The sequence below is a fragment of the Amblyomma maculatum genome, chromosome 2, assembly GCF_055883805.1.
Source record: "Amblyomma maculatum isolate TAMU_Amacu chromosome 2, ASM5588380v1, whole genome shotgun sequence".
Lineage (NCBI taxonomy): Eukaryota > Metazoa > Arthropoda > Arachnida > Ixodida > Ixodidae > Amblyomma > Amblyomma maculatum.
This window is the reverse complement of record NC_139345.1, coordinates 103888737-103901000: the sequence shown is the minus strand read 5'-3', so window position 1 is coordinate 103901000 and position 12264 is coordinate 103888737. Positions and strand designations below refer to the sequence as shown.

The window sequence follows — 12264 nt, the reverse complement described above, 5'->3', positions numbered from 1 at the left end:
CTGTGAGCTCCCACTCTTCAGTGACACTGTGAATGAATGAAGAGTCCCAGGTCTTGGACAGCGTTTGAGTCCGCTATTTAAGTGCAGGCCAGTTTGTGCACGTGTTGAGCAAATGCCGCGTCCAAGATGCTGCAAGTGACGCTTGCAGCTGTCGTTTGCTTGTGACATCTTATATGCATCTGTCGGGATAGAGAATGCCTTCTCTTCACCTGTGAAAATATGTCCGAGCATCCTGCTTATCCGTTTCTTCTTCGATGTGTAGAGCTCGGGTATGATCACGTTCAAGAAGGTTTCCCATAACGACACTGCATAGTCTGGCATGGGATACTTAAATAGTTATGTCAAGAAAAGCTGGTTCTTCAGCTAGGCTTTATTGGTGCGTACCGCGTGCTAGCAACGGCGCCACCATTTTCGTCGCTTGTAAAGCTTTCAGTGGCGGCGTTTTTATTTTGTGTTTTTAGCTGAAAACACTGGGATACAGACAGTGACTGAATGGTCGGTTGACCTGCTTTGTTCAACTCTGCTGTCGTTTCCCTTGCCTTATGGTCCTCTTAGAATGCCTTGAGCGCATCTGGGTGCGTATTTAAGCATGCACCTAGCTAGTGTTGGCATTGTACTTGTTGGCGTTTTTAACAGTGCCTTGCGTTTCATGCCTAAACCTTGTGTCTGGCACGTGATGGCCTTGGTTGCCTGCAGCAGTTGTACGACCCTCAGGGGACTATGTGAAACCATTGCACAGTCTTGGCATTATAAGAGCGGACATGTCATGAAACTGAGCAAATGTAGAGCGTAAAATCGTTATCGAGCCATAAAAACCACCAAGAGTGAAGCGAAAAAAATTTGTATAGTTTTCGGGCAGTGGAATGTGGCAGAAGGGATAAGCATCAAACATGTCAGTGTAAAGTAGAAAACAACCATCTTAAAAGCGTATCCTGCTTGCACAGTTCTTGGCAACAGACCTTTCTGAGTGTTTGCAGACTCTTTTTCTTGTTGTGTTTGTTTTGTAAACTGTGACACCTTTTGTTACATAACTGGCTTTAAATGCAGCGTTTTGCTTACCCTGTCAGTTAAGTCCTGTGGCTATAAGTTTTCTCGGTCTCTTTTCTTGTTGTCTCTTTGCAGCTGGGTCTTGTTGTGTGGATAATGGTGCTTATTCATAGCATGGGAATCGTGGGGAAGTTCACTGACAACACAACAAATCTGGGTCCCAACATTGCAGAATCAGGTTGGTGCTCTCGCTGTAATTTTATGCTGGTACAGATGCATCTAAGGCTTTGCATCTTATCTATTGAGTTTATCACGACACTAAATTCTAGGCCTGTAGCATCTCGGTTCTCTTTCTTCAAAGGCATGCTTGAGGTCTCCTGTTTTATTTCACGGTCGAATTGCTTGTTGTATCTTCAGCCTGAAAGTAGTGTCTTAGACTACTTTGAATTTGGGTGTGTGTGTGTGTGGTATGCTACGCAATACAGAGAAGACCCTTTATTTTTATACCTCATGTCAGGTCATTTAATTTTTGCTTTATTGCATTTATTAGTATATAAGTAGAGGAGGGTTTGCATCTACCGTTATACAACCTGTAATTCTGAGTTCACTGACTCTGAACCTGCCTGTTTTAGATCTGTTCTTTTTTGCTTGTGCTGTTTTGTTTCATTTTCTCAATATATTGTGAATCATGTTTGTTCTTACTGAAGAAGAGTTACACACAAGCATATGGGGAAAAAGTGAATAGGCTACAATAGGCTAAGGAGACTGCATTCAGGCCTTTCTTGGCTGAAACCTGGAGCTATGAAGTTGATTAAAAAAATTTTGCTGTTTAATACTGCCAACATTCAGATTAAATGCTAGTCTCACTATAACTATAGAATGAGTGGTGGTTGTGCCTGAGTGTGTGTGTGCCTGAGTGTGTGTGTGTGTGTGTGTGAGTGTGTGCATGCGTGCGTGCATGTGTGTGTGTGTGTGTTTTCTGCGAAGGTCTTCTCACCAACACTGAAGTAACAAAGAAAAGACAGAAAAGTGACTTGTACACCTGTACTTGGTTGCATCAAGTTTTGGATACAACTCAAGAAGTGGTAAATGCATCACAGAGGACACCCACCAGCCAGTGGCGTCTACTGATTTTTATGACAATTTCATGTACTCATAGACTCTTGTCACATTAGTGCGAGAGAGAATTAACCATGGATTAACTGTGACATCATAAAAATCTGTTGACGCCATTGGCTGTAGAACCTCCTTGTAGTTGTATGCGACTGTACGGTCCATCTCATGATCCCTGCCCGTCGTTATCTTTGTGAAGGTATTTGATGGCCTTTGATTCTTGCAGGATTGAGAGAAGGGTGGGCAGAACAAGGGAAGGATATTCAAAGGTGTTGTCCCCCATCTCTCCCACTTGTGGCGCAGTGCACCCATTCATACAGATACTCACCGGCCACAATGGCTCAGAAGACGCCTTGGAGGAGGCGTCGAAGGAGTCCCTGGCAGCAGCAGCAGCTGCTGCGGCTTCCACCAGCCACGAGCATGCTAACCTGCACCACAGCAAAGCACGCCTTTGGGAGGAACTGCCCACCAAGCATTGGACGACCTTGTTTGGCTACTACAACATCTCCGTAGCTGGCAGGCAAGTGCACATAGTGGCGGGTGTTGTATAGATTCTTTATTTTATTCCATATTACCAGTGCATGATAAGCCTGTACGTTATGTTCTGTAGTTTGGTGTTTCGCCCGTTTTCACATTCGTAAATTTCTGTACACCTAGAGAATAATGATACGTGTTTCACTCGGCACTTGATCTGAAATCCGTACAGGTTTTAGTACATACTACAACCTGTACTAGTACTAGTTCATTGTTACCATCATGAGCTTGTGGGTTCTGTGGCTTTGTATCGGACAGTTCCTTTAGCACTCGCATTTGTGAAGGTGTAACATGTGTGTTTTCTTTATGAATGAACTGTTTGCAGGTACATAAGTGTCCTGCCGCCCATCTTCCTCTCGGTTCCTGTACCTGCCAGCAAGGCCATTGAAATGAGGCATGCGGATGACCACAAAACAGTCTTCCACACAAACTGGCGCATCATCCCCAACATTGACGCTGAGCAAGGTTGGCATCTGCGTTCAATTACACTTGTCACTGACATTTGGTTTCATGGGTATCGAGATTGTGATGCAGTAGACCCTCATTAAAGGGCCACAGAAAATGGTGGTGTAAGGCCACTGATAAACATGTTCAGTGTATAGACTGAGTACTTTCAAGCAATTGCCCAAAGTACAACTTCTTGGAACAGAGGAAGCAATTTATTATTAATTTTTTAAAAACAGCGTTTCTTGAAATTGGATGGATGGATGGAATATAGGAGCGTCCCCTTTGAAACGGGGTGGTAGCAGTAGCTATTATGCTCATTTTTCTCCCTATATCTTATTATTGACTTAGAATGGTTAACTAAACCATCATTCTATTTATTAAATTTTTGTTCCTACATTACTAACATTATGTCACTTCTCTCCTTTTAAGCCACCAATCTTCCAGTCATTTTTTGCTAGTTTCTACCGCCGGTTTATTCACCCGGCCACAGTTATCTCTAAACCTCAGAGCTTCAGGAACCGTGATTGCGCCTGCATCAACTTCCGGATGGATACCATTACATTCGAGTATAATATGGTCAATTGTTTCACTGCAGTTTCCACATACAGCACATGCGTCATCTCCATTGTTAAATCTCTTTTTGTAGCTGCGTGTTCTAAGGCACCCTGATCTAGCTTCAAAAAGTAGGGCACTGCCTCGTGAGTTATCAAAGAAATCTTCCTTCCTGATCTGCATTTTCCACTTTCAGTATAATTCCACACTCTGTTTCTTTTCCATCGAATTTATCCAATTTTTACCTTCTGTGTTTTTCACCTGTTGCTTAATGCTCTTTATTTCTCCGTTCTTGTGACTAGCATACTTACTAGTTAGTTTCCTAGTTCTTTTCCTCCATTGTGAGTCAACGCTTTTTAAGTACAGGTATTTAAATATTTTAGCTGCCCATCTGTTACTGTCCAATTTCCTCAGGCGTTCCTCATATAATATTTTACTCTGAGCTTCCCATACTTCGAAAGATGCCCAGCCCATATCTCGCTGTACCGCCTCATTTGTAGCTTTGCCGTGGGCACCTAGTGCTAATCGTCCAACAGATCTCTGATTTATTTCTTCGTTGGCAGAATGAGCGGCACCTGGCGGTGAAATTTGTAAGTATTCTTGATACCACTGACGTCACTGCTATCAGGCTGCCACTCGCTGCAGCCACGACGGCTACTACGTCACGGACATACTTTCGGTAGCTGCGAAAGTCTTCTGCTTGTGCCCTGCGTGAACCGCTTTCGCCCCGAATTCCTGTGCTGTATGCGGCGCTGTGAAAAATGAAATAGCGGAAGAGGCTTCCCTTTAGTCTGAACTTGCTTTGACAATGACCTGTAAATGCTCGCGAGCATTGTACTGAGGCATCATTCTGATGAAGCACTGCTTTTGTGCACCATTTTGAGCATCGCTTTCGTGTGTAGATTGGGGAGAGAAAATTTAGAAAGTTAGGGAACAAAAACGGCCATAGAGTATACATTTGGCTACAGTGAACTGAAGTCGACGGTTGCTTACATCGCAGGACGCACATACAATTACCATGAAGCGCCTGTGTGACCCGGTCTTCTAAGCGATTTGCAAGCGGCTGGCAACAGTCATTGGGATTAAAGGGACCAGAAAAAAATGTCTGGATTAACCGAAGCCTCGAGTCACTGAATAGGCCTGAAAGAAACTGTTGAAAACTGTTTGCGCAACAGTATTTCAACCTTATGATTACCTGCACGATGGTTGTCTGCATTTGCCATGAAACTGAAGTGAGAATGACGTTAGTCTCAGTTTCTCTCAGTCTCATCAAGTGTTTGTCTTTGTGGGTGCATACACTATCGGGAATGCCCTCTTTCAGAAGAGAAGGTCCCTCTTCACAAAACAGCCCCTTCGCATTTTTAGGATGCTTCACTGCAGAGTCCACACGATCAATCATTGCAGCGAAGCGCGCAGGGCGTGGAAAATGCGATGAATTAAAATATTTTCGGTGTATTTGGGAATTTTTTAATATTCGAAAATTCCGAATATGGGTTTTTCGAACATTGTGCCATAGTGTATACATTTCTCTTTATTTTTATTTTTACTTACCCTGTCCTTTCTCCCTGTCGCTCACCTCTTTGATTTCCTTTACCGCTTCCTCACTATCCCTTTATTTCCGCTGCCCCAGTTCAGGTGTTTCAGATAGCAGATACCGGGACTGGCAAGCATCTTTTCCTTCGTTTTGGATATATAATAAAATAACCATATACTACTACTACTACTTTCAAATATGAATGCAAATCGAATAACAAACATATTCGATTTGTAATTTGAAACTTTGAATGTTCGAATGTTGAGGTTATAAATTACAATGTGTAAAGTAGCATGGTCGGAATGCAATATCTGCAATGTGCAGAATTTCGGCTATTCCAAAAACACTCCGCACCTTTGTGGATAGTAACAAATGCGCGAGTTGGGGCCACAGACTCGAGCACTAAATGTTGCGCGCACATCACTGATGTTGCGGTTGCCAGTTGCGCAATATGCATTGCACCGCGAGGAGTGAGTAGTGGCAGGCAGCTCACACTTTGCTGATATTGCAATCCCTAGTTGTGCAATGTGGAGCCCGAGCGGTGACCACGAAGCCATAAATAAATCCTTCCAGCCACAAACAGATCTTTGCGAATGCATTTCCGATGCTTCTGTGAATGAATTTTGTTCGCCTTGGATGATATGAATGTTTTCACGACCCCATGAGATTTTTGTCATCAAGATTCCACTGTATAAGCAGGCTGTAAAAATCATTGGTATAATAGAGCAACTTAACTTGCTCAACTCCATATGAAGAACGATAAATCTAAGTGCAAAACTTACATCGCTTACATTTTACGAGACCTTAGTCACTGGAAATTGGCTTGCATTGGCTGGGTTTGCAACTGTGTGTAATTAAATGCATGAGCACTCCAGTATGTTAGGCTTGCCAGACCAAACCTTTCAGGCATTGCTACTTAATACATTTCGAATTTCTCATATGCAAAATATTGACAGCCATCAAATTAATTGCAAATTGTCAATGTCTAATAGTAGAATATCGCCCTTACTGCTCAGATTTCAATGGCTAATCTTAGCAGTTTATGTCTGATGAGCCAAGCTAAGAAGTCATCATTACTTGAATTTTGTGTGCTGACTGTTTGCATCAAGGAGTGAAAGAGTCACAGTGTTCTCTTTTTCCCAGCAGAAAACTCTGTCAACGGCCTGATGCATCCGGCCAGCCGTGCTGAAGCCACGCTGGTGCTGGCACTGTCCATCCCTACAGTCCTCTTTGTGGTGTACCTGTTTGTGACCCTGTATCGGTGCATGTGCTCCCGCAACTATGCTGAGTGGCGCTCTTCCTGGTCTACGCTGTATCCATCCAGGGACCCGGACACCTTCCTTGTTATGGACACCTACCCCATCGAACTGCAAGGACACACTCAGGTACTGCTTTGCACTTCTTTTGGTTGTCGGCTTAGCCAGCAGCAGATAAGAAAGGGCATGGGTGGCACAGATGAGAGCACTGTTGTTTGCTCATGTCAGCTTCTATTCTGAAGGCGCTCAGTTGTGTACTCTTCTTACTGCATTGGGAAAAACACACAGAGCACTGTGTAAATTTCTGCAAAACACTGCTCTGATGCAGGGGCATGCAGTGAAGTTATGTAAAGTAAGAACCCTGACAACTGGCAATAATTCTACACTTGGGGAGTGGCCTAATTCTTTAATCATTCCAGTTATGTTTGAAAGTTCTGATGAGCTCCCACAATTTTCTGTGTAAGGTAAATGTTACTTGCTTGGCATTTGTCATATGCGAGGTAATTTTAACTTGGGGTAACATTCGATAGGTATGTTACGGTGGTAGGCTTCAATGAGTAGTGGTGCGATAAGCTGGGCTAGTTGGTTGATGTTCATCAAACGAAAAGGGTAACTAGGCTAAAAGACATGGCCCTGTCTTTCCTGTCTTTCACTTCCTGTTGCTCATGCTGTTTGGCACAGTTGTTACCCTTTTCGTTCCATGGGTAGGAGCTTCAGAGTTCATTTTTGCTTTGGCACTGTGCAGGTGTTTAACATTGTCTTAATGTATTAACATGACTCAGTAGTTGTGCCAGGCTTATAAGAAATATTTAAGGAGGCTTCATCCAAGAGAAAAGGTTACCTGGCAGCAGAGCATGTCTCCTCTCCTTTAAAGAGCCTTAATGCTACACGGCAATTATTCGCTCGTTGATCCTGACAGGTTTAATGTTGCTATACTCTTGTTGTTCATAGGCGAGCTTTATTGGCACAGAAAGATATTGCGAAATGTTGTGCATGAAAAATTTGGTGTGCAAATGTTAATGCAACACTGGCACGCAAAAGTGCGGCATTCACTCGAATGTAATGAAGGCTTTACTTTTTTTTAATAGAGAAGCAAAGATTGCACCTTGCATTATAACCGAGTACTGTTATAATCTAATATTACACGGAGGCAAAAGCATCCTGTGCCCAAATTACTTGCTGATTGGTTTGATGCATCACACAGACCGGCTCCCTGCCCTCAAGAAAGCAAAAAAAAAAAGAAAAGGAAAAAAAAAAGCAAGAAAGAAAGAAAATAAAGTGTTGCATTGCTTGACCAACAGAAGTACCGAGCATGGCACATAACATACTGAAACAGTGGTAGAGCGGTTAGATGGTGCACTTGTGTACCGAGCGTGAATTTGATGCATAGCCTCTCGATGAAATGTGATAGATTATTGAAATGAGAAGGTCCTCGTTTTGGGTGAAACTGGAAGATTGCCAAAGTTTGGCCTGTTTGCAGCTTGGCTTTTTCACTGGGAACCTAAGCGATGGATGAAACTGCCACTTGTTTCAACAAGTTTCAGAAAAGCTTGCATCTGGGCATCGAGAAAGAAAAAGTTCAGCACAAGATGAGAGGTTATTGAAAGTGCAGTAATAAAAGTGAGTTCTGTGCCAAGTATGCTTCATTAGCGACCTTCTAGGGCATGTTTCGGATAATACAGTTTTCAGATATTTTTTTAATTTTCATTTCCCATGAGAATTGTATCAACGAGATTCCTTTGTATGCGTCGGAAGATTATGGCACTATTTGCATAAACATGCAGGGTGGCATCTTTCGTTGGCTGCGCTGTACAAAATTAGCAGCGAACATGCTTTTACTAGAGGAAAATTAAGGCTGCATTTTGAACGCTAGTGGTGCAAATTCATGCATGCATTCCTTGGCTTTCTTCGCACATGTTTGAATTATTGCGCATCATTTTAGTGCATTATATTTTAGATAATTAGATAACTCTATGGTTTATTATGAAAATCTGATACTTTTCAGGAGATAGAATGCATCATCACTGAGGAAAACACTATTGTTAGCTCGGACCTTGGCGGTGATGTCAGAATTTGGGACTCCAGCACGGGAGAGTGCATCAACGTCCTCAATCGAAGAAGGTAGGCTTCGGAGGCTGGCGCTTTCAAACCACTTTGGTGGGCAAGTTAAGTTAGTGCACTATTCTTAAAAAATTTAAAGACCAGCTTTGAAACCTTTCTTGCCTTGCGGGCTTCATTTTGAAGTGATTTTGCCACGAGAAAACTATGCTCCTTTATGAACATTAGCCGCTTGCCGAATAGCAAAACAGCTACTTCTTACCTCTGTCCTTGATTAATATTGAAATTAATCAAGGAAATTGCAGTGAAAGAATTCGTCGTAGTGGTTTTTACTGTTAGCGTGTAATAGTTTTTGCAATTATCAAGGAAGAGGTAGTAGCATGAAGAATTTGTTGCGGTGATTCTTTATTGTTATAGCAAGCTGGCGAGGCTTCTAGAAAACATTCAGTGAACTTTCAAAATCAGCACTTTTGTGTGCTTTTTTTCACCTTGTGTTCAATATTGCAATCATAGTTTTGACGTCCTTGCTAATATAAGTGCATGACTCAGAGTCTGCATACTTTGGGATTGTGCTTTAAACATCCTGATTTTGCTAACAGATTGTCTTTTTTTTTTTTTTTTTAATCAGTAAATAGGTCGGTCCCCTTCTGTTCTTGTGAAGTTTGTCTGGTGTCATTTCACAGGGGTGGTTCAAAGAGACCAAGAAGGGAAAACTACACCCTGCGCGAGAGTGGCAGCTTCTCCTCGGATTCCACCTATGGCTCGTCACCTACGGACTCCTGTGATTTTGGTCTGAGCAGCCAGATGAGCAGGGAGCAGCCGCCAGAGTTTTTCGTGGGACAGAGCAGTCCCGCTGGCCTTTCGCCCGCCATCACGCCCGAGGACACTCGAAACAAGGGTTACGACTTCTCAAGGCAAGCACACATGGCTTGCCACACTTCCTGTGTTTTCCTCTGTAGAATTAATGGGATTTTATGAGAAAAGAAGTGTGCACCAAATCCAATGAGGGTATGAGCTGAGGAAAGGCTTAGTAGCACTTAGACAAATTTGTTCACTCATGTTTTGGGCTTGGTAAGCAAGAGCAGGCTGTCAGCTGGAAAAAGAATGCAGTAAGTTTTGCAAGAAGCTCTCAACCTCTTCTTGTTGTGTCTCAAAATGAAGGAGTCTGTGAGGAGAGAAGAGATGCAGTATTATGTGGCTGTTGTGCAAAGCACTGTACGCTCGGCGCATTTGAGGCTTAATGATGCTTATCACTGCAAGGGGGGAAGAGGCTACGAGGCAGGATAAGGCACGTGCATTCGTGCAGTGGTTTTGTTCAGGTGATAAAAATGTGCTCTTCTGAGTACATGGTATGTGTGAAACATAAGCCCACTGTAAACAAACTTTAAAAGATGCAATGTGAAAATCCATTAATCCCAGCGTCGTCAGTGCAGTTTGTTCCATAGTAGTACAGAAGATCATGTTTTTTTTATTTTCCTTTAGAGTTTCTTTTAGTTTTATGCTTAAAACTTATTTAATGCTCCTCGTACCAGGGCATTAGTTTTATGCCCTTACTGTGTGTTATTGGCGTCATTGACATGGGCCTACCTGCACTAACCAAAATTAGAGGGCCATATTTCTGGTCGTGTCATATTTGCATTCTAAAAGCCTCTTGGTATCAAGGAAAGGTAAGGTACATAAATATCTCGCTTTGTGAACACCGGATGGCAGCGGAGTAAACCTATATATATATATTTTTTCTTTCACAGATTAAGGCAAGACCTTTTTTCGCAAAAGTTTGGGTTGTAATGCAGAAATACACATAAAATTTCATAACAAAATTGTGATGCAACCATTCTTTATTTAATGTTGAGGGTGGTGTCATACCATTTTGCTTCCCCTTTAGCACCCATCTGCTAGTCGAGGTTTTCTCTCTCTCTCTTTTCTGTCATGGGGCAGGTGAGCTGCCCAAAAAAAAGAAAGTGAGCCAGTTTATGCACCTTTTCCTCGCTCGATACAAAGAAGTCTAGACTTCATGAACGAGACAGCCTAATTTGCTTTGGGCAGGGAGGCCCGGTCAGCCAGTAGGGGGTGTTTATTTATTTTTTTTATTTACCCTCAAGGTCTTTCGGCGTTACAGAGGGCAACCCCGAAAGGGTACAGAGGGTGTTGCGTTTTAAAGTTACTGGTAGAGTATGTACGCACGTTTCTCGGACAGTGGCTCACTTTGATGTCATGTGCTGTGCTGAGCATGGCAAGGGGCATCCAGTAGTGACCGCTTTTCTCTGTGTCTCTGGTCGGTTGCAGATTTGTGATGCCCTCTCTGCACACCCCGGTGGCATTGCCTCGAGAAGGTGACGACCGGGAATTGGCCATGCACCAGATAAGGGAGTCAGCGGGCATGAGCAGCGAAGAGCCGTTGCTGGTGGCAGCAGCCGGAGGGGATGCATCGAGCAGGGGTTCCGCCCATGCATCGGCGGGGCTGGACTTCCAACCCATCTGGTGCCTGGGATGTTACAGTCACTGGCTTGTAGTGGGCTGCCAGAATGGCCGCATTGAGGTCAGTGCACACTAAGGCCTTGCTTGCTCTGGCTTTGGCTCACTTGTGGAAACCGGCGCCTTGTACCCAAAGCTTACATAGTCACAGAAAGCTGTCTGTGACGCGTGACTCCGTTCTTTCAACGGTTGGGTCCTCTGAGTAGCATCACCTGGTGACAGATAGTGGAAATACTGTAAAAATGAATAAGAGCGCATTTAAAGCCTGCCGTACTCGTTGCCTCAGTGGCGCAATGGATTAACATTACTTACCTGAGCACCTAGCGAATAAAATATATGTTCGAATTTTGTGTTTGTAACTTTTTATCCTGGATTTAGTTTTTAAATAGCAACAATAAAATAAGCTACCAATATCTTTCCTGGGGGGTATTCCCCTTTAGGTTGCATCATGTGATGTTTTTATTTCTTAATAGCAACAAAACCAACCGTGAACACAGCCACGAGACAACAGCACGACAACGCTAACACTATTTATTTATTTTCAACGTAATCATTTCCTGTCTTTTGTGAGTGTATGTTACCGTTAGGTTGCGTTCAGACACACCTCTCGGTAGCAATCGCCGCTTAACCCGCTCAGAGGCAACCAGTGACGAGAAAAATGTTGCGGGACCCTACCGTTGATGAGACGGAGTTATGTGTCTGTGACTATAATGGCCGCTATCATGGAAAAATCTTGCATGTTGTGGCTGTGTTCATAATGAGGCCCTTTATATACACCTTACAAAGGCAGGCAACTGGTTTTACTCCTAAGCAACCCTACCAGTTACACAAGTTCTTGGGGCTGGTGGAGTAGAAAGCTGTTGGATCAGGACTGCAGGTAATGAAGTATTGGAAAGAGGAATGCACTGTTTGGGTAAATAACGGTTCCGAACGGATGTAGAGTGGGAGGTTGCTGAGATGTGTTGAAGGAAGGGGCTATTTGTTGTTGATAACTTATTATTTATAAGGATGCGTAATACATTACTATTGATTAGAACCCCACTATAGTAAACTCAGATATAAAAACTCGGCTGTAGTAAAGTGAATCTGGAGTCCCAGTTCATCTTTCATAAATGACTGTGCATGTTTCTCCCTTTATAGAATAAATATTTTTAGTAAAAGTCTGTTATATAATAAAATGCGCCTGGCCGTTGCCACGACTTTGCACGAAATTAAGTCGGCGCACGCGCGCTACCTAGGATCGTGAGTCAGTTCTTTTTTCCTTCTTAGTAGTACTCAGGAGAGGCCAACTTCGTGTAGGCCTCGGAT

General features: G+C 43.2%; 1 protein-coding gene across 2 annotated transcripts in view; it reads left to right on the top strand.

Annotated features, from left to right (window-relative positions):
- The window catches only part of SCAP (SREBP cleavage activating protein), a 90320-nt gene that overhangs the window by 53732 nt on the left and 24324 nt on the right, over positions 1-12264 (top strand). Inside the window, exons 15-21 of one of the 2 annotated variants that reach the window (XM_084594934.1) lie at positions 1123-1225; positions 2404-2620; positions 2960-3099; positions 6314-6552; positions 8429-8544; positions 9165-9395; positions 10768-11020. In XM_084594934.1, coding sequence (XP_084451060.1) covers positions 1123-1225; positions 2404-2620; positions 2960-3099; positions 6314-6552; positions 8429-8544; positions 9165-9395; positions 10768-11020 — 1299 coding nt within the window. Of the gene's footprint in view, positions 1-1122; positions 1226-2403; positions 2621-2959; positions 3100-6310; positions 6553-8428; positions 8545-9164; positions 9396-10767; positions 11021-12264 lie in introns of both variants that reach the window. The other variant, XM_084594933.1, reaches the window with a different exon arrangement.